Source organism: Protopterus annectens, chromosome 3.part0 (assembly GCF_019279795.1).
Source record: "Protopterus annectens isolate FY-2018-M chromosome 3.part0, PAN1.0, whole genome shotgun sequence".
Lineage (NCBI taxonomy): Eukaryota > Metazoa > Chordata > Ceratodontiformes > Protopteridae > Protopterus > Protopterus annectens.
The window spans coordinates 1148487190-1148515020 of NC_056731.1; the positions used below are offsets into that span (position 1 = coordinate 1148487190).

Genomic DNA, 27831 nt, shown 5'->3' on the forward strand with positions numbered 1-27831 from the left:
TTGAAGAAAAAGATAGGCCCTTGTCAAGCATCTCAGTCATGTATTGTAAAATCTGAGGAATATTTAGTTTTTTGTTATGTCCGTTCCTTGTGCTTGGTTCCAAGCACAGACTCTCTTCCATTTATCAGCAAAAGATTTTCTAGTACTAGGCCTTCTGGCTTCCAAAATGACATCCATCACAGATTTACTGAGAGGTGTTGTTTGAATAATTACATGATCAGCCATGCTGCCAGGTTCAAAGTTTGGAGCTGAGTGTGCAGAATTTGATTGCTCTGCTGAGACAGTAGATGAGGTATTTGAGGCAAGTACCAAGGAGGGAGTTGAGACATATTCCTTAGAATTGGGTACCAGTGCTGGCGAGGCCAGTCTGGGGCAATTAGGATCATTTTTTGTTTTTTCCTGTCTGACCTTTAGCAAGATCTTGGGGAGAAGAGGCAGAGGAGGAAAGGCGTACACTGATAGGTTTTTCCAACTGAAGGAGAGGGCATCCACTTTCCATGCTTGTTTGTGAAAAGTCCTTGTGCAGAATTTGTCCAGTTGATTCTGGGGAGAGGCAAATAGATCAATGTCTGGACTCCCCCATTACTGTGTCATGCTAAAGACTTGTGGATCCAGTTTCCACTCATGAGGGTCCATAAGATTTCTGCTTAGGTCGTCTGCCAGAGTATTTTGTTTTCCTGGCAGGAATTGAGCTTGAAGATGTACTTGGTAAGTCAAGGCTGTGTCCCACAATGCCATGGCTAGTCTGCAAAGGGGATAGGAATGTGTACCCCCCTGCTTGTTTATGTACCACATAACTGTGGTGTTGTCCGTCTTTATCAGTAGTTGTCGTGGATGAATTAAGTCCTTGAAGGCTGTCAGGGCATTCTGAACAGCTAGCATCTCTTTCTGGTTGATATGCAGATGCATTTGTTTTGGGCTCCATATGCCCTGAATGCATCTCCCCACCAGGTGGGCCCCCCAAGCATAGTCTGATGCATCTGTAGTTAGGGTTTTAGGTGGCAGGGGGTAGAGTGAATGATAGACCCTTGTTTTGGTGACATGTCTCTGCCCACCAAAGAAACTCCTGTTGTAGGCAGGGAATGAGAGGGATCATTGTTTCCAGACGGTGACAATGTTGACTCCATAAACATTTTAGGTACCACTGAAGTTTCCCCATATGCAGTCTTGCATATGGAATTAGTAGAATGCAGGATGCCATGAACCCCAAAGCCTGCAGAATTTGTCTTGCAGATAACTGGGTTTTTGTCATCTGTCTGAAGTATATAGTCAGTTGCCTTTGTTTGTCTGGCGTAAGGTAAGCCCATCTGGACAGTTGTATTCAAGCTTGCACCCAAGAATGTAATTTTTTGAGAGGGTACCAGTTGTGATTTTTTCTCATTTATTGTGTACCCTAGGCATGTTAGAAGCCTTTTTACAAATGCCAGATGTTGAAGAAGAATGTCCTTGTTTTCTGCTTGAATGAGACAGTCGTCCAAGTAAGGATAGATTTGTATGCTTCTTTGTCTGCAAAATGCAATTACTGGTGCCAGGCACTTTGTAAAGACCCTGGGTGCAGTAGATAAGCCAAAGGGCAATGCAGAGAATTGGTAATGCATAAAATCTTCCTTGAAGTGGAGGTATCTTCTGCACAATTCCCTTATTGGGATATGCAGGTATGCCTCTTAAGTCTTGAGTCACTAACCAAGTGTTCTTGCCCAGCATGGGCAGTAGCTGTTGCAAAGTCAGCATTTTGAATTTTGGGATGTCCAAGAATGTGTTCAAAATCAATAAGTCCAGTATAGGATGCCAGGCATCGTATTTTCTGGGTACCAGGAACAGTCTTGAATAAAACCCTTGTCCTTTTTCCTGTTCTGGTACTGGCTGAAAGGCTCCCATATCCATGAGGGACGCCACTTGTTTCTGAGCCTCTGCCCATTGATTTTGTGGCAGATCTGGCCAATCGTATGGAAATGAAATCTTACCCTTGGGATACTATGTTTAATACCCACTTGTCCTGGGTAATTAACTGCCAATTTTGAGCATGAAGTGCTAATTTTACCCCCAATGTGGCTGCCAAAAGATAAGTGCTTGGTAATGGTAGGGAAGTCATTGAGACTGCTTACTGTAGGGTTGTGCTTTGTTTCCTCCAGATTTGGAGGTAGAGGCACCCCATTGCTTTGACCTGTAAGAACCCTGTGATTGGTATCTAGAGCCTTTGGAGAGCCTGGATTTGACTTGTGAGGCTCTGTTGGACACAGGAAAGGACCAATTGTTAGTAGGCCACTGCCTACTGAATCTGGGTGGCTGCACTTGTAAGAAATCTTTCACAGTTTGCAGAGATTTAGCTTTGTCTTCCATTTTCTTTAAAATCTCTTCTGCCTTATTACCAAACAAAGTATAATGCTGTAAAGGTGCATCCAACAATTTAGCCTTAACATGATCAGGCAGATTTTGCTCTTTGAGCCAGGCATGCCTTCTAATCACAGATCCAGTAACTGGGGCCCTGCAAGAGGCCTCCAAGGAATCAAAACCACATTGCAAAGTATGCTTTTCAACCTGTTCTGCTGCATGCAATAATTCCTGTAGTTCTTTATTTTCCACACAGTCAGAAATCAACATAATTTTCTGTTTCAATAAGCCCATAGCATGCTGTTGATATTTAAGCATATGAAACTGGCAGTTTAAGGCCCTAATTGTCAAGGTTGCATATGTATAAACCTTCTTTCCCCGTCTATCCAGTGCCCTGGAATCTCTATCAGAGGGGGTAGGATTTTTGGCTGTAGAGGCCTTTACACCTTTGGGACCCTGTGAAATAGTTTCAGGATCAGCAGCAGGATTTTTGAATATAAATTTGTGGGAGAAGGGAACCTTGTAATATCTGTCTGGCTTACTAGGAGCCGGAGGTAGGGAATCAGGAGCCATGTTTGACTCCAAAAACACATCAACAATGTCTAATACAGGAGGTATAGCCAAAGGCCTATACTGAGGAAGAAGAAGAAAATCCCTAAGCCTCTTTTTTGATTCAGAGAAATCCTGACTATCCCATTGAAAATGTTCCCTTAAAGTATGCAAGGTTTCTCCAAAAGAATAATCCTCAGAAGGAGATGCAGATGGAATGGACTCTTCTGCATCTGAATCCTCATAGGGTGGTATAGAAAATTTCTGATCAGAAGAGGAATCAGAAGAAATAGAAACCTGATCTAAAGATTCATAATCAGTGTCTTGCCTAGGCCTCTTAACGGGAGGGGGGATTGGGAACCCCTGATCAAGGTAATTAAGTCCTCAGCCATTTTGATCATCTGTTTTTTAGGCATAGGGGCCTGAGCACGTGGCTCATGCATTGGTTTTTTAGACTTAGAAGTTGTTTTTGTCTTTGTTTTTGAAGCTGGTGTTGGTTTTATACAGAAATGTTGAGGCCTGAAAACACCCTCAGAAGCCGGTGCCTGCTTAGCGGCTCCGGACCCATCTGAGGGAGAGACATCCGCGGGTACAATACTGTGAGAATCTCACAGCATACCGGACTCCGCATGGGTCTCTGTAGAGGGCTGTGACTCAAAAGTAGCGGGTATAAGGGGCTGCGAAAGCGCCTCACTGAGTATTGGCGAACCGACGGCTGGCTTAGGAGAAGTTTCGTCATCGGTTTTGGACCTCAACAGTCTGTCTCTGTCTTTTTCTTTGCGTTTTTTTGTGAACTCTGGTAGTCTGATTGCTATCCGATGACATTTAAGGGTAATTAAATCTGGATCCAAAATATTTTGAAGCAAAAAATATACTGACGCTTAATAGTGCATTGGTTAAATCTAGCACAAAACCGACAGCAAGGCACATTATAATCTGAGCCTAGGCAAGGAATACAGTACAAATGAAAATCCTTATGAGGGATTTACTTCCCACAAGTAATGCAATTATTAACTTTTACTGACATCGGTAAGGAGCAAGAAAAAGTTTCCCCAGTGGGGTACTTAGCTTTAATGGAAGACTTCGGTTCTGAATCTCGAATGTGAAAATTTCAGGAGTCGGCCGACCAGCACTTGCGAACTGCTTCTGCTTCTGGCACCGCACGGCAAGAAAGACTGAATAAAATGGCATTGGCTGCATGTTTTATACCCCTGACAACCTGACGTCATGGAAGAGCAGACAGCAGCTGACGCAGGATCCAAGACTTTGATATTCAGGCCAACTGAGGGCAACCTGCCAGCAGATTACCCAAATGTAATGATTGCAACAGTGAAACAAGAAGAACATCTGATACTTAATCACTCCAAAGTCTCTCTTCTAAGCTAGAAGGCTTGTTATCAGTTTAAGGCTTTCTAGTGCTACCCAGTAGGTTAGTTACAGGAAAGATGGGAAACAAGCGCATATGTGGTCTTTTAAAACAGAAAGTTGAAAGAGACGGACAAACTGTCCAAATAGTCAAACTACAATTTCTGGGCCAAGAACCTCTCCTCTCGCAGTAGACAGGCTACCTAGTGCTTACCACTCCCACTGATAATCTAGAAGGCTTTCTTCCAACACAGAAAGGCTTGCGGGGCTCCAAAGCTTAGCAACAGTCCTGGATACAGCAACTCTGTATCTGGACTAGGCTAGTTATAAGAAAGGTGGGAAACAGGTACAAGTGCGGCTTTCAAACCAGAAAGTTGAAAGAGATGGAAAAAAAACTGCTCAAACAGCCAATAGCTACAATTTCTGGGCCAGGGACTACTCCTCTTGTGGTAGATACACTACCTGGTGCTTACCATTCCCACTGATAAACTAGAAGGCTTCCCTCCAACACGGAAAGGCTTGGGGGGCTCAGAAGCTTACAAAGAGTCCTGGATACAGAAAATCTGTACCTGGACTAGACTAGTAACAGGAAAGGCAGGAAACAAGCGCAAACACAGACTTTTAAATCAGAAGGTTGAAAGAGATGGAAAAACTTCCCAAACGGCCAATAAACTATAATTTCTGAGCCAGTAACCACTCCTCCTGTGGTAGATAGGTTACCCAGTGCTTACCACTCCCACTGATAAGCTAGAAGGCTTCTCTCCAACACAGAATGGCTGCGGGGGGGGGGCTCAAAAGCTTACCAACAAGTCCTGGATACAGCAAATCTGTACCTGGACTACATTAGTTATAGGAAAGGCAGGGGACCAAACTCAAAACGGGCTTTTAACCAGAAAGTAGAAAAAGATGGAAAAACTGCCCAAATGGCCAATGAACTACAATTTCAGGGCCAAAACCCACTCTTCCCATGGCGCATAGGCTACCTAGTGCTTACCGCTCCCACTGATAGGCTAGAAGGCTTCCCTCCAACACAGAAAGGCTTGGGGGAGGGGCCTCAGAAGCTTACCAACAGTCCTGGATATAGCAAAAGTCTGTATCTGGACTTAACTAGTTACAGGAAAGGCAGGAAACAAGCTTAGAATTTTTTTTTTTGTTACAGAAAAGCAGCTAAAACAGCAGTAAATACAATTCAAATTGTAGTGCAGGCCAGCACCCCCGCGTGTGTAGCAACACTACGGCAAGTACAGTTCAAATAAATGCAATTAAATTAACAAATGACTAAAAAACAAGTGCAGAAGGCAGGCGTGTGAACTACAGTTCTACAAGAAAGTGTAGCTGAAAATGACTGCACAATTGTGGACTGTGTTAAACTGTTGGAAGGACTCTAAAGCTTAAACCCCACATTATCACAATGTTTGGAAGGACAATGAAAGGAATGCAGTTTATTTTCTTATTAAAATCTGTATTACGGTTTTCCTGATGTAAATTGCATTTTACTGCAAAGCAATTCTATATAGTATGTAGTGATATTTTAAATGTAAGGTGGGGGAAAAGTGTTTTATCATAAAGGAACCAGTTGGTCAATGTGAAGGAGAATGCATCTATTTTCCAAGCTGTCTGTTGTGCTCTGGAGCAGGACTTCTGTAATTCTCTGTTGTAGTGAGAGGCAAACAGGTCTATTGAGGGGATCCCCCCCACTGTGGGTTTAGGTCCAGGAAGACCTCTCTCTATCTCTCTCTCTCTCTCTTCACCACCCATTCATTGAGATCTAAAAGGTACCTGCTTAGAGAATCTGCCATGGAATTTTTCTGACCCCGGAGTATAAGAAGCGACGAGGGTTAGCCCCATTTTTTAAGCATCTTTTATTACCAGGGAAGACACAGTTTTACATTGAGTATTACACTGTTGCAACTGTCAGACTGAAACCAAACATTTTTCCCTTCAGCGTGCATCATCATTATCAACAGTCTTTTAATCTTTGACACATTTCTATACAATTCCTTTTCCAGGGGCAACATCCAGACTGCAATGCATTTGGAAAGATTTAGACAATTTAATTTCTTGCTAATTTGTTGGTAGTTCTATATATGTTTAGGTCTTTTCCTCTCTTAATGTTCCTCTGTTGTGTACCTGTGAACTACTTTTGTGCATTTTTACATAACAATAACCAATATATTCTCTCCCATCTGTGAAACTTCTTGGATAAATTTTCCCTTCTCCATACACCACTCCTTCCAAACCTCCATATGCCCATACCTCTCAACTGTCCAGATTTTTGTAGAATGTCCAGATCTTTCCTCATATTTTTGGTATGTTCTTCATAAAATTTGTGATTTTCTGGATTTTTCTGGCAAATCAGGACTGAATTCACGAAATGACAGGCATTTGAGTTTCAGACGTGGCAGGGCTAGCCACCTGATGGTATAAACCTTGGCTCGAGATGACTGTCACTGTTGAAGTGGCACCCCGACTCCATGTGCAAAAATGGGGAAAAGGGTTGAGGATGGATGAATGGACTGATTTGACTTTCAGACTTCATACCCTTCAGAAAATGCATAGTAACATAAGACTTTTTACTCTAGCAACTTTCTAAGTTTATACGGGCATTAATCCCTACGTCATTCAATGGGTTGCCACCGGCTTACTGACAGAACCTACACTGTAAAAGTAGCAGACTCCAAATCCAGCTCCAGACAAGTGGAGTACCTCTGGGTTCAGTCCTGGGACCCCTCTTGTTTGGCATCTACTCCTCTGAAGTACAGGCCAACTCTAAGGGACTCTGGCTGAGAAAGTTTGCAGAGGATTGCAAACTGGGAGCCGTTATCGAATCCCCAAATGATGTGGAAATTCTACAAAAGGAACTTACAGAAAGAAACAGATGCTTGCTGCCACAGCCATGGGCTCGAGCTCAATGCCAAGAAATGTATAGTTATCCCCTTTGGGAAAAAACATGTACCTGTGAATTACCACATAGGTGGCAGTACACTAAACACCGAAAGTGTGATAAGAGACTTAGGGACACAGGTGGACAGTGGTCTCACCTTCGATAACCACATTGCCACAACAGTCAGGAAATCCTTCTATGTGGCAGATCTCATCACTAAGGGCTTTTCATCCAGAAAAACGGAGGTCATTGTCCCACTGTATTCATCCCTCATTAGACCCATTATAGAATACAACGCCCCGTTTGGTATGTACCTCTCAAGACATCTGCAACAACTGGAAAGGCCGCAGAAATACCTCATTAAAAGAATCACAGGCCTAAAGCAGATGCCCTATTCTGACCATCTAAAAAAAACCTCCACTTATACTCTGTCGCATATTGTCTACTCAGAGGCGATATCTGCTTAACATAAAAGGCCATGTCAAACCCAGAGCTGTTGGACATGCTACACTTAAAGAAATCCCAATCCCTCAGAGAGACACACTCCAGGGATGTAAACCTTGTCATCACAATGAACAAAACATGCTGGAGGGATAGGTTCCTGACCCAGAGACTCCCCAGACTCTGGAACAGACTGCCCATACATGTCAAGCAGAGCACCTCTTTGGCCCTCTTCAAAAGGAACCCTGATGATTGAATGGGAGATAGGAAATTCACCCCGGGGAGTCACGTCAGTCACCCTGCTATACAGGGGGTCCAGGGAAGTAAATACTGTGGGAACAAATAACCAGGGAACTGTTACGGCTAGGCTTGTATAGGCCCTAGGGCCGATATCCTTGTACCAACCTATGAACCTATAAGAGCAATATTTAAAATTTGTCCCTATTTCTGGGGCTTTGTCCCCCATTATTCTTGGCTTTGTCCAGAATATTTGTGCTAAAAGGTTGAGAGAGATATGCATATGCCTGTCAAACTCTTTAGCTTTGAGCCCCTTTCCTTCTGCTTGCTTTAGTTGATCTACCATATCTAATCACCTCTTTGATGTTGGGAGGGTGATTTCCATTTCTTAGTTTAAGCTTTCTTAGGGAGTAGCACTATCAGATAAAAAAACTTCTATTTTAAACTGTAGCAAACTACATGCTAGAAATGCAGCATGCAGTTGCAAAAAATTATATCCCACACTGAGCACTACAGTGCTCAGGTTTGAGCATAAATGTATTACTGGCTTTGAAGAGAGATCAGAATGATGACTGGCTAATCAGATTGTGACCTCTAACACTTTTTGCCCTGCCCTAGGGACACTGGCATGGCTCCATGTCAGAGACTCTTCTTAAAAGAATCAGTATCTTCCATGACAGACTCCAGAGGGGACTCTATGTGCCTCCGCTTGCATGTTCTCTTCCAATGGATCTCCTCTGTGGAATGAGGGAGGTGTCAGAAGAGAAGGGGAGTTCATCTACAGAACTGTTTGGGCACTTGTTAGAACTAGCTATCCCCTGTGGAGAAGGCCTGATCAACTCAGAGCTCGGAGCCGACCAAGGAAACAGGATTGGATCTGAAAAATGAGAAGGCAGTTCTCTAGAGAAAAAGCCCTTTCCACAATCTCAAAGGAAGATGGACCTGGAGAAACCTCAACCAGTTGAGCCGAAGCTGAAACTCCCAGCAAAGGCAGACTCCAATTGCTCAAGGATCCGTGCCTTTAGGATGGAACTGGACCCAAAAGTACAGTTGTGTACACTTACCATAAATGTAGATGTTTGGGTGTATTCACTGTTGCAGTCATCACATTTGTGTTATCTACTTGCAGTAGCCCTCAGTCGGCCTGATTATCAAAGTATTGGGTCCTGTGTCAGTTGCTGTCTCATCTTTCATGACGTCAGGTAGTCAGGAGTATAAAGCATGCAGCCGACGCCATTACATCAGTTTTTCTTGCCCCAGATGTCAGGTGCCCCCATAATGGGAAGCAATTATATATACAAGGTTAAACCTCCAACAAAAAAGCAAATACACCAAAAAGCTTTAAATACAGTAAGCAAGAATAGAGGTACAGCCAATAGAAGTCAGGGGGCTGGAGGGAGGGTAACTAGGACTGCAACAGTGAATACAAACTCGAACATCTACATTTATGGTAAATGTACACAACTGTACTATGTTCTTCATGTTTCACTGTTGCAGTCATCACATCTGGGTAGATTCCCAAAGATAAGGATGGGAGGAGGAAATCAGACAGCATTAGGACCAGCTATAAAGGCCCTGCAAGACTGCAGTGGCAAAGCCAGCTCTGGATTTAGAGAAAATTGGCAAATGGTAATGCTTGGTGAAAGTATGTACAGAACTCCAGGTAGCAGCTTCTAGGATGTCCCTGTAGGGACACCACTGAGAAATGCTGTAGAGGTAGATGCAGCCGTGGCTGAATGTGGTCTTATCCCCTTTGGGATAGGTTTTCCATGGTGCTTACAGCAGAAATGAATGCAATGGCCTATCCATTTAGAAATGGTTTGCTTTGAAATGGCCTTCCCCTCTGCCCCTGCAGCAAATGCCACCAGCAGCTGCTCAGATTTCCAGAGAGGTTTAGTCCTGTCCAAGTAAAATCTAAGTTGTCTGTGCACATCTACGGAGTGCAGTATACACTCCCCTTTATTTTGTGGATTAGAAAAGAAGATTGGCAAATGAATGGACTGATTAAGAGACACACTGGATACTACCTTGGGCATGAAGAAGGGATTGGTCCTGAGTGACACCCTGTCCACATGAAAGATGATGAAAGGCTCCACTGCCATAAGGGCCTGTAATTCAGACACCCTTTTTGCTGAAGTGATGGCTAAAAGGAAGGTTGTTTTCCAAGAAAGGAATTTCAATTCTGTACTTGCAGCTGGCTCAAAAGGTGGTACAGTAAGTTTTTCCAATACAAAATTAAGGTCCCAGGCAGAGTTGGGGCTCTCCTGGGTGGTCTTAAGTTTTTGGCCCCTCTGAGGAACTGCTTGAGCAGTGGATGAGAGAAGAGGGGCAGTTCTGTGTTGTAATGAGCTGAAAAGGCTGAGGCATGAATTTTGATGGAGGAAAAGGAAAGGCCCTTGTGAAGCATCTCAGTTAAGTATTGAAGAATCTAAGGTAAATTGGGCGCTACAGTGCCCATCCCCTGAGTTCTGTTCCAGAAACAGAATCTTTTCCATTTTTCAGCATAAAATTTTCTAGTACTAGGCCTCCTTGCCTCCAGAATGACATCCAACACTTGTTTACTGAGTGATGGTAACGGAGAGATCAGGTAATTAGCCAGGCTGCCAGGTTCAGGGTTTGAAGCTGAGGGTGCAGAATCTGGCCCTCCTGCTGGTATAGCATGGTAGGGGTCTGAGGCAGGTGCCATGGTGCCAGCAGTGACACACTGTGCAAGAGGGGGTACCAGTGTTGCCGTGGCCAGTCTGGTGCAATCATAATCGTCCTTGGTTTGTCCTGTTTGATCTTTAGTAGTACCTTGTAGAGGAGAGGCAGAGGAGGAAAGGCATAAAGAGATAGATTTTCCAGGTGAAGGACAGGACATCCACTTTCCAAGCTTGTTTGTGTGTGTGTGTGTGTGTGGGGGGGTCCTTGTGCAGAATTTATCCAATTGGTAGTTCTGGGGGGAGGCAAACAGGTCTAGATCTGGGCTCTCCTATTTGCTTATCAACATGTTGAATGTCTTTGGTTCCAGTTTCCACTCGTGTGGGTCCATGAGATTTCTGCTTAGTTCGTCTGCCAGTATATTTAGCTTTCTGGCAGGAATTGAGCCTGTAGGTGCACTTAGTAGCTCAAGGTTGTGTTCCACAGAGCCATGGCTAGTCTGCAGAGAGGGTATGAGTGGGTTCCCCCCTGCTTGTTTATGTACCACATAACAGTGGTGTTGTCCGTCTTTACCATTAATTGTCCTGGAAGAATGTGGTCCTTGAAGGCTGTCAGAGCGTTCTGTACAGCTAACATTTCTTTTTGATTGATATTCAGGTGCATTTGACTTGGGTTTCATTTGTCCTGAATGCACTTCCTTGCCAAATGAGCCCCCCCCATGCATAGTCTGATGCGTCTGTTGGGGTTTGGGCAGCAGGGGGTAGAGTGAATGGCAGTCACTTGTTTTGGTGGCAGGCCTCTGCCCTCCAAAGGAACTCTGACTGTAGGCAAGGTATGACAGGAATCATTGATTCTAGATCCTGAGAATGTTGACACCATAGGCTTTTTAGATACCATTGTAGTTTCCTCATATGCAGTCTTGCATATGGAGTTAGGAGAATGCAGGAGACCATGAACCCCAATGCTTGCAGTATTTGTCTTGCAGATAGCAGGGTCTTTGTGGCCATTAGTTTGAAGTAAGCTGTTAAATGAACTTGTTTCTCTGGCGTGAAAAAAGCCATCTCAGAAGTTGTGTTCAACCTTGCTCCCAGGAATACAATTTGTTGGCAAGGGTACAAGATGTGATTTATTTTCGTTTATAGTGTACCCCAGAGAAGTTGTACCTTTTGTACAAATGCCAGATGATTCAAAAGTATATCCTGGCATGGGTATATTTGAAAATTTCTTTGCCTGCAAAATGCAATGACTGGAGCTAGGCACTTTGGCTTATCTACTGTGCCCAGGGTAGTCACAAAGGGCAGTGCAGAGAACTGATAGTGCATGTATCCTGCTTTGAAGCGTAGGTATCTTCTGCAAGACTCTCTGAATGGGATGTGCAGGTAGGCTTCCTTTAAATCCAGTGTTGCCAACCAGGCATCCTTGCCCTAGCATAGGAAGCAACTGGTGAAGAGTTAGCATCTTGAATACTGGGATCACCAAAAAAGTATTTAGGATAGAGAGATCCAGGATAGGAAGCCACGAGTTGTCTTTCCTGGGCACCAGGAAAAGTCTTAAGTAGAAACCTTGTCCCTTTTCCTATTCTGGGACAGTCTGAATAGCCCTTATACTTAAGGGAGAGAGAACTTGCTTTTGAGCCTCTGCCCACTGATTTGGGGGTAGATCTGGCCAACCATTTGGGGTTAGTAAAGTGTGGAAGTAGAATCTGTATCCTTGGGAAACTATATTTAAAACCCATTTGTCCTGGGTAATGAGTTCCCAGTTTTTTGCCTGCAGAGCAATCTTTCCCCCTAAAGGAGCAGTCAGTTGTGAAGGGCTTGGAAGTTTTAAAGTTAAGTCATTGAGACAGTTTACCATAAGGGGGAGGCTTAGGAAGTGGGAACCCCCCACTGCTTAGTCCTGTGGGACTGAAGCCTGGGTGTTCCACTGGTTCTGGGTTTGGACTGAGAAGGCCTGGAAGAAACTGGACAGGACCAATTCTTAGAGGGCCAATGCTTACTAAATCTGGGAGGCTGTACTTGCATAACAGTTTGCATAGATTTAGCTTTTTCCTCCATCTTTAAGTACTTTTTCTGCTTTGTTGCCAAACAGGCAGTCCTGGTTTAAGGGAACAGCCAGCAATTTAGCTTTAACATGATCTGGCAAAGATTGCTCCTTAAGCCAAGCATGCTGACCCAGTGACAGCAGCCCTGCAAGATGCCTCTAGTGAATCAAAACCACATTGCAAAGTATGTTTTCCAACTTGTTCAGCAGAATGCATTAAATCCTGTAAATCCTTATTTTCAGCACAGTCAGGAATCAACCTCATTTTCTGTTTAAGCAATCCAGTGATATGCTGCTGATACTTCAACATATGAAATTGGCAGTTTAAGGCCCTAATGGCCAAGGTTGCAGAAGTGTATACCTTCTTACCCCATCTATCCAGCGCCCTGGAATCTCTATCAGAGGGGGTGGGATTTTTGGCAGTAGTAGCCTTAATGCCCTTGGGTCCCTGTGAAATGGTCTCAGGATCTGCAGTAGGATTTTTAGAGAGGAACTTGAGAGTCAGGAACCCTGTATTATCTATCTGGTTTTCTGGGAGCAGGAGGTAAGGAGTCAGGGGCCAAGCTACATTCTGAAAAGGCATCATCAACAATGTCCAGTACGGGGGGGGGGGGGGGGGGCAGCTGAAGGCCTATGTTGAGGCAGGAGTACGAAATCCCTAAGCCTCTTTTTAGAATAAAAGTAATCCTGGCTTTCCAGCGAGAATGCTCCCTAAGAATATGCAAGGTTTCACCAAAAGAGAAATCCTCTGGAGGGGAAGCAGAGGGAATAGTGTCATCTGCATCAGAATCCTCATAGGTAGATAAGGGCAAATCCTGGTCATCAGAGGAAACAGAAATTTCAGAATCCTGATCAGAAGAATCATAAGAAAATTCAGTCCTAGGTTTCTTAGAGAGGGAAGGTTAGCTTCCCCTGATTAAAGTAATAAGGTCTTCAGCCATTCTTATCATTTGTTTAGTCATAGAGGCCTGACCATGCGGTCTGGGTGTCGGTTTTCAAGGCATGGATCGAGTTTTAAGCCTTGAAGAAGATGGCGGCGTCGGTTTAATATGCAAGTCAGTAGGCCTGAATACACCCTCAGAAGCCAGTACCTGCATAGCGGCTCCAGACCCATCCAAGATGGAGACATCCGCAGGTTCCACAGTTAAAGCATCTCACGGCATTCTGGACTCTGAATGGGTCTCCGTAGAGGCCTGCAAAAGCACCTCACTGAGTACCAGCGAACTGGCGACTAGCTTAGGAGAAGCATTATCGGCAGCTTTGGACCTAGGTGGCTTGTCTGTCTTTATCTTTGCGTTTTTTTCAGAATGTTGGTAGTCGGGTGGCTTACTGAAACCATATCTGGGTAATTGAACAGAGTACCAAAATATTTAGAAGCGTAAATATACATATGACGAATAGTTCACTGTTTAAATAAGACACAAAACCGACAGCGAGGTACGTCATGGTCAGGGCCTAGGCAAGGAATACAGTACAAATGAAAATCTTGAGGTTTTTGCTTTCCACAAGAAATACAATTATTGACTCTTACTGGCATCAGTTTAGAGCAAGAAAATGTTTCCCCAATGGGGTACTTAGCTTTAGATGAAGACTTTGGTTCTGAAACTCGAAAACGAAAATTTCAGGAGTCGGCTGACCGGCACTTGTGAAATGCTTCTGCTTCGGGCACGGCATGGCAAGAAAGACTGATGTAATGTTGTCGGCTGCATGCTTTATACCCCTGACTACCTGATGTCATGGAAGATGAGACAGCAACCGATGCAGGACCCAAGACTTTGACAATCAGGCCGACTGAGGACTACTGCAAGCAGACAACCCAAATGTGATGACTGCAACAGTGAAACAAGAACATCTATCCATGGCCAAATTGATTCTGGCTCCATGGATCAGACACCAATACTTCGGCTCTAGGACCCATTTCAATCAGAGGGTATCGAACTAGTCAGGCATACCACTGAAGTTGAAGACATCTTTTTCGGATCCAACTACAGGCATCTTGGGGAATTTTGGATCCTGGGACTCTGAAACAACTGGACAAACCAGAGCAAGAGATAGAATAGTTTGGGATGTCGTAGGACGGCTCATGGATGCGAGATGGGATGGAGCTGGTAAGACTCCCATATAAATCTGAGCTCTGAGAAATTTTCACATCATCCTATCCACATCCAATTCTGATAAGCTTCTGGAGGACCTTGAAGATGTATTGGGATTGTGGCCCTGAATTTTTTTAGAGGTATGTAACAACAGAAATTGCACAGTAGGTGATGTGGGTTTGATTACATACCTATGTAAGGTGTCAGGCTTTGCATTCGAAGAAGGTGCTGTAGGATTGTTCGATATGACAATAGGATCCCAAAGACTATGGATCAGAGGATTTTGGATCTGAAGATCAGGTGTTTGGATCAAACACTGTTGAAGCCGATGTTTTTCAGCTCTTGGTAGATGGCTTCGATGAAGACCTGGGGGACTTCAGCGGGGAGCATTTTCTGTGCTCCAATGGAGCAAACTTGGTGGTTTTGATGGGGAGGTTATGCCCCAGAAAATGGAGCAGCTGGAAGAAGACCTTTCAAAATGAACTTGCTGTTCCAATCAGCCAGTGCCCTTGGGTGGAAGGTTGAGCAGACAGAACAACTGGTGTCAAAATGGCCAGCTACACGGCAATATGTACACCCCTTGTGGGCATCCAAATTTGGGATTTTATACCCACAAGGAGTGTATTTCTTAAAGTCTGTTAGTTTATCTGATGTGGTGGCTAACAGCAACAGTACCACCAATAAAGCAAAGCAATAAGAGCCAAGAAAGACACTAATTTTGTTTTTTTAGAAAGGAAAAGGAAAAAGGCATTAATTATCAATGATGGTAATTTAAAGGAAATACCCGGGAAAAGGGCTAAGTATAATACCAACTATGGTAGGAAGAGGCTATCTAAAAATATAGTAGGAAACCCTAACGCCTGCGAGAGACCAAGGAGGAGGACAGAAATGTACAGAAAAGTACAGTTGTGTACACTTACTATAAATGTAGATGTTAAGAGTATATTCACTGTTGCAGTCCTGACTTATGGTATTTCCTTTCATGAAAGCCCTTGGCAGGCCAGACTACCAGAAAAAAAAAATCTCCCTCCTCCATGGGCTGGTGGATGACCTGACTGATGTCAGTACACTTGGATATACAGGTCATATCAGTTTTTTCTTGCCCCTTTGAAGGTAGGAGTCTGTAAGAGGAGTCCTAAGACAGAAAACCTAAGCAAGGGAAGGGGCAAAAAGTAAACAGGGGTTCCCATTGGCTTGAGGAGAAGTTTGAACCATACTACCCTGTAGGCTAAGGGGGAATGACAGAGGGAAAAGTACAGTTTTGTACCTACCAAAAATGTAGATGTTCGAGTGTTCGCACTGCTGCAGTCATTACACTTGGGTTATCCTGCTGTCAGGTGGTCCAGCAGTCGGCCAGAGTTCCAAAGTCTTGGTCCGGCGTCGGTTGCTGTCGTTTCTTCCCTGACGTCAGTGCGCCAGGGGTATACAAGATGCATCCGATGCCATTTTCTTCAGTTTTTCTTGCCCCAGATGTCAGGTGCCCCCAAGTAGGTAGGCAATACATATTGCTAATAAAACATACATACAAAATAAAAAACAATACCTTCAGTTACAAGCAAATACACCACAAAGGTTGTATAGGATAGACAGAGGGGAGGGAGGGTAACCTGGACTGCAGCAGTGTGAACACTCGGAACATCTACATTTATGGTAGGTACAAAACTGTACTATGTTCATCATGCTACACTGCTGCAGTCATTACACTTGGGTAGAATCCCAAAGCTAAGGTTGGGTGGCTGGTCTACAAAGAGTTAGGATTGGCTATGAGGCCCTGCAGAACTGCAGTGGCAAATCCTGCTCTGGATTTAGAGTAAAGAGGCAAGTGGTAATGCTTGGTAAAGGTGCACACTGAACTCCAAGTTGCAGCCTCCAAAATTTCCTTGGTTGGTACTCCTCTGAGAAAGGCTGTTGAAGTGGCTGTTGCTCTGGTAGAATGTGGCCTAATGTTATTAGGGACTCATTTTCCATGCTGTGTGTAGCAGTAACGAATACAATGTCTTACCCATTTGGAAACAGTCTGCTTTGAGATAGCCTCGCTCTGTGATCCTGCAGCATATGCTACAAACAGTTGCTCAGTTTTCCTGAAAGCTTTTGTTTTATCCAAGTAGAAGCGTAGCTGCCTGTGTATGTCCAAAGAGTGCAGAAGTTTCTCCCCTTTATTCTGGGGGTTTGGATAGAAAGTTGGCAAATGGATGGTTTGGTTAAGAGCCACACTAGATACCACCTTTGGCATGAAGGTAGGGTTTGTCCTTAAAAGAAACCCTGTCCTGATGAAATATTATAAAAGGTTCCACTGCCATTAATGCCTGTAGCTCTGAGACTCTTCATGCTGAAGTTACTGCCAGGAGCAGAGCTGTTTTCCATGATAAAAATTTTAGATCGGCTGTATTGGCTGGCTCAAAAGGTGGCAAGGTCAGTTTTTCCAAAACAAAATTGAGGTCCCACGGTGGTGGTGGTGCTCTCTGGGGCGGTCTTATGTTTTTAGCCCCTCTGAGGTACTGCTTTAGCAAGGGATGAGAGAATAAAGGAGGATCCGTGTTGTAATGAGCTGAAATGGCAGAGGCGTGGATCTTTATTGATGAGAAGGATAGGCCTTTGTCCAGCATCTCAGTTAAGTATTGTAAAATCTGAGGAATGTTTGGGACAAGAGGGTCAAACCTTTGAGCCTGGTTCCAGGCACAGAATCTCTTCCATTTTTCTGAATAAGATTTCCTGGTGCTACGCCTTCTGGCCTCCAAAATGACATCCATAACAGCTTTAGAGAGAGGTGTTGCCTGTTTGACTAATGAATCTGCCATGCAGCCAGGTTTAGGGTTTTGAGCTGACCGTGCAGGATCTGATTGTTTTGTTGAGTCAGAAGGGGTGAAATTTGACGTAAAATCCATTGTGGGCCTTGAGCTAAGTTCTTTAAGATTGGGTACCAGTGCTGGCGTGGCCAGTCTGGAGCAATCAGGATCATCTGTGTTTTTCCTTGTCTGGCTTTTAGGAGTACTTTTGAAAGGAGAGGCAGTGATGAGAAGACATAAACTTTTAGGCTTTTCCAGCTGAACAAAAGAGCATCCACTTTCCATGCTTGTGTGTGGTAAGTCCTTGCGCAGAATTTTTGTAGTTGTTAATTCAGTGGGGAGGCAAAAAGATCTATGTCTGGGCACCCACATTTTTGCGTTACCATGCTGAAGATTTGTGGATTCAATTTCCATTCGTGAGGGTCCATGATATTTCTGCTGAGATCGTCTGCCAGAGTATTTTTCTTTCCTGGCAGGAATTGTGCTTGCACATGAACTTGGTAAGTTAGAGATGTGTCCCACAAGGTCATGGCTTGCCTGCATAGGGGATAAGAATGAGTGCCCCCTTGCTTGTTTATGTACCACATTACTGTGGTGGTCTGTCTTTAATAATAATTGTCCTGGATGCAGAGGTCCTTGAAAGCTGTTAGGGCATTTTGAACAGCCAACATCTCTTTTTGATTGATGTGAAGATGTATTTGGTCCGTGGTCCACTTGCCCTGAATACATTTTCCTGCCATGTGTGCTCCCCAGGCGTAATCCGAAGCATCTGTTGTTAGAGTCTGCTTGGCTGTGGGTAGAGTGAAAGGCTGACCCTTGTGTTGAGGTGACATGCCTGTGCCCACCATCGAAACTCCTGTTGTAGGCAGGGAATTATTGATATAACCGTTTCTAAACTGTGAGAGTTTTGAGTCCAAACACTTTTAGGTACCATTGTAATTTCCTCATATGCAGTCTGGCATATGGAATTAGTAGTATGCAGGATGCCATGAATCCCAGGGCCTGCAGAAATTTTTTTGCAGGGAGATGGGATTTTTTTGCCAGTAACTGAAAATATTGAGTCAGTTGTCCTTGTTTGTCTGGCGTGAGATAAGCCATTTGGGCCGTTGTATCCAAGCTGGCACCCAGGAATATTATCTGTTGTGAGGGCACTAGTTTTGACTTCTTTTCATTTACTGTGTACCCTAGAGAAATTAGCAGCCTTTTTACAAATGCCAGATGCTTTAGAAGATTGTCCCTTTTCTCTGCTTGAATGAGACAGTCATCCAGGTATGGATATATCTGAATTCCTTTTTGTCTGCAAAATGCAATTACTGGTGCCAGGCACTTTGTAAAGACCCTGGGCGCAGTAGACAAGCCAAAGGGCAGTGCAGAGAATTGGTAGTGCATTGTACCCGCTTTGAATCTGAGGTATCTTCTGCAATCTTGTCTGATAGGGACATGCAGGTATGCCTCTGAGGTCCAGAGTAACAAGCCAAGCCTTCTTGCCCAGCATGGGAAGAAGCTGCTGTAGTGTCAACATTTTGAATTTCGGAACATCCAGGTAAGAATTTAGAGTTGAAAGGTCTAGTATGGGTCTCTAGGCTTTGTCCTTTCTGGGGACCAGGAAGAGTCTTGAGTAAAATCCTTGTCCTTGTTCCTACTTTGTCTTTGTTTTTTTTTTTTATGAATTGCGGCCGTCAGTTGTTCCAACGGCATTGTATAATTGAACCTTCGGCCAAAGTAGTGCAAAGCAAAAATAAAAATGTCGTTTTATACTGCGTTTGTTAAATCTAGCACAAAACCGACAACTAGTGACGTCTTGATCAGGGCCTAGGCATGGAATACAGTAAGAGTGGAAGTCCTTATGAGGTATTTGCTTCCCACAAGAAATACAATTATTAACTTTTTCTGACATCGGTCTGAGGCAAGAAAAAAGTTTCCCCAATGGGGTACTTAGCTTTATTGAAGACTTCGGATCTGAAGTTTGACTTCGAAAATCTCAGGAGTTGGCCGACCGGTACTTGCGAACTGCTTTTGCTTCGGGCACCGCGCGGCAAGAAAGACTGAAGAAAATGGCATCGGATGCATCTTATATACCCCTGGTGCACTGATGTCAGGGAAGAAGCGACAGCAACCGATGCCGGACCAAGACTTTGGAACTCTGGGCGACTGTGGGACTGCCTGACGGCAGGATAACCCAAGTGTAATGACTGCAGCAGTGTAACATGATGAACATCAAGACTGCAACAGTGAATATGCTCTAACATCTACATTTATGGTAAGCGTACACAACTGTACTGTGTGTTTCACTGTTGCAGTCCTGACTTGTGGAATGATTCCCAAAGCAGAAATGAGGAAGGGTGGAAGGAAGATTAGGGAGAAGAGAGGATGCCCTGCAAAATGGCAGTGGCAAATCCTGCTCTGGACCTGGAAAAGGCTGACAAGTGGTAGTGTTTGGTAAAGGTATGCACAGAAGACCCGGTAACAGTTACCACTACAGTGGTAGTTACACCTTTTAGAAAGGCAGTAGAGGTAGCAGTAGCCCTAGTAGAGTGAGAGCACTGACAGCCTCAGGTGGCTTTTTGTCAGGATGGCTGTAACAAAGTGAGCTACAGTGAGAGATCCATTTGGAAATTGTCTGTTTGGAAACTGGTTTCCCTTCAGAACTTGTGTGAAAGGCCATAAAGAGTTAGTCTTATTTTATCAATGTTTTAGTTCTGTCAAGACAGTAACACAGCTGCCTATGCACATCCAAGGAATGTAGGATTTTTCCCCTTTGGTTCTGAGGATTGGGAAAGAAGGTGGGCAGATGCACAGCTTGATTCAAGGATGTGTCAGTAACCACCTTGGGCATAAAGGAAGGCTGAGTCCTGAGGGAGACTGCCTGGACAGAAGACAAGGAATATTTCTACTGCCATGACAGCCTGCAGCTCAGAGATTCTCCTGTCAGAGGTTAAGAGCCAGCAAAACAGCAGTTTTCCAAGTTAGAAACTTTAAGTTAGCAAAAGCAGCTTGTTCAAAAAGAGGCAGAGTCAGTTTTTCCAGAATAAAATTGAGGTCCCATGGAGGGGTGGGTTGCCTCCTGGGAGGTCTGATGTGGATCACCTCCTAAGGAATTGCCTTAGTAGGGAGTGTGAAAAGACAGGAGGAAGAGGAGGGATGTGAGCCAAAATGGCAGAGGCATGAATGTTCATGGAAGAATAGGATACGGCATTGTCAACCAGACTTAGCCAGATAATCTAGGATAATGCAGATCTTAGCTAAAGTAGGATTGTGGCCCTCTTGTTCATAGGTAGGTACTAGGCTATCGGCCCTCAGGCCTATATAAGCCTAGCCAAAAAAAGTTCCCTGGCTTTCGCCACCCAAGAAAATTATTTTCCTGTGCCCCTGTCGAGCAGAACCACAGAAGTGATCCCCACAGAAGCTGACACCAAATGGAAAATCTTTTCCATTTACCGGAGTGAGATTTCCTAGTACAAGGCCTTCTGGCTTCTTTAAGGATGTCTTGAACCTACTTGCTTGGCAGGGGGGGGGGGGGCTCCATCCTGGATGCTGTGGGATTAGTTAGGCTGAGAGTGAGTGTCTGCAGGCTAGGGTGTACAATCTTTCTCTTGTCCCGAGTCAGGAGGTCCACCCTCTGAGGTAACTGCCATGGATTCACATTGGTTAGTTTGAGTAGTAGAGGATACCAATGCTGTCTGGGCCAGTCTGGAGCTATCAAAATTGCCCTTGGCCCCTCTCCCCTTATTTTTAGAAGCACCAGAGAAAGTAGAGGTAAGGGTGAGAATGCATAAACAATGAGGCGAGTCCAAAAAGAGAGAAACCATCTGTCTTCCAGGCTGACAGTAGTTTGCTCCTGAAGCAGAATCTTTTCAGTTGAGCATTTTCCTTACTGACAAAGAGGTCTTGCTTGGGACTACCCATTTCCTGACTACACTGAGAAAGGTTTCCCGAACCAGTTTCCATTCATGAGGATCCATCAGGCTTCTGCTGGGGAGATGTGCTAGTGTATTTTGAGCACCTGGAAGGTACTATTCCAAGAGATGAAACCCCAGGTGAGTGGTCTCTCAAACTTGCATTGCAAGGCAACAAAGGGTAGGAATGGGTCCCCCCGCTTGTTTATGTAAACGTGACTGATGTCTGTTTTGATTAGCAGGACCACTGGTTTCCATTTTTCTCTGAATGTTACCATGCCTTTTTGCACTGCCATCAGCTCTTTCCAGTTTGTCTCTGAACTGAATCTTCCACTTACCTTGGGATTGGAAGTGTTTGAAAAGAGCCCCCCCAGGCTGTCTCTGAAGCATGTGTGGTGAGTGTTTGCTCCTGAGGAGTGAATCTGAAAGAAAGACCCTGATTCTAAGCACGAGCCTGTGCCCACCATGCAAACTCTTCCCTGAGACAAAGAATCAGCTGCATTTCCGTTGAAAGGGATTGTGTGTGCTGGCACCACACATTTTTGATGCGTCACTGGAGCTTCCTCATGTGCAGCCTGGCCAGAGGAACCACAAGGATGCAAGATGCCATGTAGCCCAGTGCACTGAGTAACTCTCTGGCTGACGGGCATTGTCTCTGTATGATCTTTTGGAAGTAGTCAGGAAGGAGAACTTGTCTGGTGGTAAGACAACCTTTTGAAGGGATGAGTCCAGAACAGCCCCCCAGGAAAATAATCCTGGTGTATGCATTTGTGTTGGATTTGTTGAGATTTATGGTAAAACCCAGGAAGATTAAGAGGTCCTCGGTAAACAGAGCCTTGTGGAATTTGGTCAGACTTGTGGCTAGTATTAGACAATCTTCCAGGTAGGGACAGATTTCAACCCCTCAAGTCCTGCAAAAGGTGATTACAGGGGCTAAGCACTTTGTGAAGACCTTGGAAGTGGGAGAGGAGTCAAAGGGCAGTGCAAAAACTTGAAAGTGTCTGGTACCTGCTCTCAACAGTAGAAAGCTTCTGTGTGATTCCTCTACAGAATGTGCAAGTAGGCATCTTGTAGAGACAGGTTGACCATGAAGGCCTGAGGAGCTATCATCGGTAAAAGTTTTTGCAGTTAACATTTTGAATTTTGCAATTAGCAGTGACCGATTGAGGGTAGACACGTCTAAAATGGGACTCCCAAGAGCCTTCCTTTCAGGGAACTAGAACCAGCCTGGAATAGAAACCCTTTTCCTTTGGTTGTTCTGGAACTGGCTCCACTGAACCCTGGGAGTACAAATTCTGATTTTAAAAAACTGCCTCTGCTCTTTGGTTTAGTGGAATTGTCTGGATAGCCTGATTATTTTAATGACTCTTTGAAACAAAGTTTGTATTAATTTGAAAAGATGCATAGAACCCACCTGTCTGAAGTAAATAGGGACCAATTTTCCTTGAACAGGGATAATCTTCCTACTAGTTTTTTTTTTTTTTTTTGGGGGGGGGGGGTTGCAAAGAGAATGGGATGGATGAGTCATTGTTGCACTCTGCATGGGGCTAGGGGCCTACAACTCCCATGTCTGGGAGCATCTGAGGTCCACTGCCTGGGTCTTTATAATTACTGTGGCCTTTGTGTACTTCCCCTCCGGCGTTTCCTCTGTCTGCTTTTGGATTGTGAAGGAAAGGATCAATGTTTAGAGGGATAGTTCATACTAAACCTAGGTGGCTGAACTTGAAGGACGTTTTTAAGTTTGCACAGATTTAACTTTGTCTTCCATAATCTAAAGTACAGCCTCAGCTTTAGGTCCAAAGAGGAAGTCCTTGTCCAGAGCAGCATCCAAAAGATTTGACTTGACATGATCAGAGTGAGACTGTTCCCTTAGAAATGCATGCCTTTTAATAACAGAGCCAGTGCCCGTAGCCTGCCTGGAAGCCTTCATAGCATCATATCCAGAGTAAGAAATGCCTAACTACTTGACAGCTAGAGTGACAAAGATCTAATAGTTCCTTGGAAAGGTTCTTGTCCTCAAGAGCACTGTGTTTTTGCTTCATTTGATCCAAAATGGTCTGCTGGTACTTAATCATGTGGAATTAGCAGTTAAGTGCCCTCATAACTAAGGGGGGGGCACAAGTGTAAACATTTTTATCAAATCTATCACAAGAACCCTGCTCTCTTTATCAGTTGGTAAAGGGGTTTTAGAGAAACCGTTTCTACCCCCTTTGGGTCCTGGGCAGAAGGGTTCTTAAAAAGATGTTTATGAGAGTCCAGCACCCAATAAAACCCGTCTTTTTCCTGAGGCTGGAGGAAGAGAATCAGGATTCAAAGAGGAATCCAAGAAAACATCCTCCACAATCTCTAAAACAGGATGAATGGCAAGTGACTTGTGCTCTGGCAGGTCAAGGAAATCCTTAACCCCCTTTTAGACTGTAGGTAATCCTGTGCTTCCAAATGGAAGCATTCCCTCATGGCATGAAGAGTTTTCTCCAAAAGTAATGTCCTCGGGGGAGAAGCAGAAGCCAAGTTTTCTTCAGAATCGGAATCCTCAAGTGAGGTCAGGGAGGGTCCTTCATCAGAAGCAAACTCTTCCTGGTCAGACTCCTCATCAGACTCAAAGTACTTCAGGGGTAGCGATCCATTTTTATTTTCCCTGGGGAAAACTCAATAGGGGTTGTCTAGATCTGACCAGGGAGATAGTCTTCAGCTACCTTGATCAAATCCTTTTGATATCCCTATGAGTGGTAGTGTAGGCCCTGAGGAAGTTCCCCTCTTTGGGGTAGCTCTGGCCTTGGACCATCTGCAACTCTGATGCCAGTCTCTCTGGAAGAATGAATAATCAGTGTAGGTTGACGTCGCAAAGGAGTGTCACCTGTTAAAGTACATGCATCTGAAGCAGAGGCCTGCCAAATGGCAACAGACCCGATGAATGAACCAAAATGCCAAGGCCTGTGTAGAAGCTGAGGGACCAGACGGCATGTCAGACTCCAAATAGGTCTCAACAGAGGCCTGTGACACTGCCTTAGCTCTGAAAGGGAACTGCGAATACACCTTGCCTTCTTCAACGATCACGAGCCATGCAGAACTGCTCAATGGAAAAAGACTGTCGTCAGAGGTCCTAAGCTTGGGTCTCTTTTCTTTATCACTTTTGTTCTTAGGGAGCTCAACCTCGGAACAACTGGCGGAAGCCATTGGACACTGCGAACTAGACATGAGACTAAGTTGTCTAGCTAAGTTCATGGCCCTACACCCAATAGTCCTACAGTTTAAATGGACACAGAAACAGCAGTTAGGTATGTCATGATTTGGGCCTAAACAGTTAACAAAAAAGTGAATGGAAGTGTGCAATCTGCTTACCACAACAGATATAATTGTTAACCTAATCTGACATGAGTTAAATCACAAAAAAAGAGCTCTCCAATGGGGTACTTAGCTTTCAGACAACTTCTCTCTCTCTGGTGTGGACCAACCAACACACAAACACTGCTTCGGGCTCAGACAAGAAAAGACTGATATCATGACGTCAGCTGGCTCCCTATATACCTAAGCATACAGACGTTGGTCAGGACATCTGCCAGCCCATGGAGGAAGGAGATTTTCTTTCTCTGGTAGTCAGGCCAGCCAAGGGCTTTCACGGCAGGAAATCCTACAAGACAGGACTGCAACAGTGAAACATGAACATTAGCCAAGGAGAAACTTTTACGGAGAAGAAAGATCAACTCATAAAATATCTCTGAATAATGCTCGGGAGAGGAACCTGTGTCTGTGCACAATGATGGCAAATGAGATCTGGGGCAATGGAGATGGCATTATGGGTAGAGGGAGGGGCTTGAGAGTTGGATCCGAAGTCTGAAGTATGCAGCAGAGTGAAATGCGAGGACTGGATCTGAACCCACGTATTGAGAAAGAATGAAAAGATCATCCATCAGATCATATTGTAGAATCCATCACTGGGGAAAAGTGCAAAGTTTATCCTAATAATGAGAAGCCATTACTCGTGGGTTTTTTTTATATACTTATGGACCATATCCTGTCTTTCTTCTGCATCATGTAATGATTCAGATAAAACAGGCTGTTCAACAACTGACTCACAGGTGTGTGTGACACAATTAGTACTTCTGGTCACATAGATGATGGCTTTTAATAAACCTGCTTTCAAAAAACTGAGGGAAATTCTTAGTGCTGCATTCTCTCCTTACCTTCTGCAGGAGACAACAATGGCTGATCAGGGTCTAGGTACAACTGAGAGAAGATTGGTCGTGGCACAGTGCTGTCACATCGTAGAGACGCTTCAATTGAATTATGGAGCGCTTCCTCAAAACGAGCAGATTTCAGTTGACCAGCATATGAATTTCCCATGGTCTGCAAGAAAAGATAATAGGGAAATGGTAAATTAGCATTTTATTTAACTTGGCACACTATTAGAACACACATAAAAAGTACCAGAACCCATCTAGAAGACAATCCAACTAGCCTGCTTCGGCCACTTACCTTGACTGGATTACCATGACCGTGACTGGATTACCATCACCTACATTTAAGTCTACAAAAATAAATTCATTACCATTTCTACATACAGGCAAGAAGCCATGAACTAGACTAATGGGCTCTACTTGACAATTCTCATTTCCACAGACTTGCTCATTCATTCATTCTTAATGCGAAACTGATCAGACGTCCGCAAGTAGCAAGAATACCTGGAGTACGGCTGGCGGCTGAAAAGTTCTGAGGACTGGTGCGCGCAGACGTCACTTTTATGGCTCACGTTCCAGGCTACACCATCAGACATCTGACGCACCAACAGGGACTGGAAAAGCTTTGGAAACCTGCCTTAACAAGCTGATGGAAAGAAGGGTAAACCCACTAGTGAATACTGCAACACTGGAATAGATGGACATGTGTAAATGCAAACTCTTCAGGACAAACTATTTTTATAGTGGTAGCATTCTTTAGATTCTACGTCTTACACTGAATTTTATAAGTCACAGTAAACAGTAACTATTACATTTCTAATATTTTGTAAACTACTTACAATAGCTCAACATCCACTCAAGTTACACACATACTGTCAGCAGCATTTTATTCATCCAGCTGAGAACCTTCATATGAGGCTAAGGAATTCTGTCTGTTACTTGGTTGTTGAGATATTTAGATCAATGTGAAAATTATATCTATATAAACTGCAGCATAAAAAACAGTTAACATCTATTTAACTGCACAAGACAGAGGTCAAACATTAATGCAGTTGAGTTTGCCGTTGTGTAAGCTTTAAGATGAAATCTTTTAAAACCTTGTACATACCACGGTTTTGGAATTATTGATGCAAATATGAACAAGCAATATTTAACGCCTAGAGGTGTCAGTAGGAGTTAACTGCAGACACATCTGGAGGCGTGACTCTGAGATGATGAGAAGTTCCCTCAGCACAACACATTCCCACTTCACTGTCTGATAAAATTTTGTTGGTATTTGTTTCAGCGTAATAGCAGTATTTGACAGAAATGTGTGTCAATGAATTTATGATAAAACACTTGTTGGTTTCTACATATAACACTACCAGAACACCTCACAGATGATCATGTCTATCAGGCGTGTACAAGCTAGATATCCCAAAACAGATGCATCACTGTGCATCTGAATTTATCATGCACAAGGTTTGGAACTCATTTTTAATGTTAGTCTCAGTAACACTGCTAAATTGCATGTAACAGTTACATTCTTTAGTACGATACACTTACAAAACAATCAATGTTTTATTTAGAATTTGCATAGTAAGGAAAATTGAAACACAAATGGCCAGAATGACTTCTATATCATTCCAGTGCTTACTGGCAGACACTTCTCATCTCTCAAATTTCAGGGATGTTCTTAATCATGGCCAAGACTTACACTCTGTCTCTCTTAACTGTGAAGTTCAGACAGTAGTGCCAGAATTACAGTCAACAATGTCAGTTAACAGTTTTTAATTTTTTTTTTAATCAGAAAATGCATAACAAGTTCTGTAACTTTTGCAACTTTCTGACTGATAGCAATACACAGAGTGTTCTTGACTTGGTGCCGTTAACACTCATTCTTTTTGGCTTTACTACTAATTCTCAGTTGCAAAACGAAACATTTAACACCCATTGAACGATTCCAACAAAACAACTCTGTACCAAAACATTAATATTACAATAATAGTAACATATAGCTGTTAGCAAGCCCAGCAACATTTACAATGTGTTGTACTGGCAGTTTCACATCCTACAGCAATCATCAACAGGTATGTATCAAAGTACAACTCGGGACCATATACCCTACACATCCAGCTCGCATGTCAAGTTCAGAATCTTAAAATTGTGTGCGCAAAGGAAACAAATGGTCTTCACTGCTAAACGCATTAAAATAGAATAAAAGTGCTAACATTTTTGTTTCCCTTGCACCAGTTTTTTGAGTTTTGAAGTTTATTTTTCGGATTTTTTTTTTTCTTTGAGTTTTTCTTAAAATTATATATTACAGTTGACTTCTCACAAGTAACGGTAGATAGCACAGGACAAGCACAGTGAACTCTAAACAATGTAGTATTGTTACTGTCAAGTAAGTGC

General features: G+C 43.7%; 1 protein-coding gene across 1 annotated transcript in view; it reads right to left on the reverse strand.

The window, feature by feature from the left end:
* The window catches only part of GREB1L (GREB1 like retinoic acid receptor coactivator), a 3215862-nt gene that overhangs the window by 2191397 nt on the left and 996634 nt on the right, over positions 1-27831 (reverse strand). Inside the window, exon 3 of the mRNA XM_044065377.1 lies at positions 25447-25609. Within this exon, the coding sequence (XP_043921312.1) occupies positions 25447-25606 (160 nt within the window). The 5' untranslated portion in view covers positions 25607-25609. The remainder of the gene's footprint in view (positions 1-25446; positions 25610-27831) is intronic.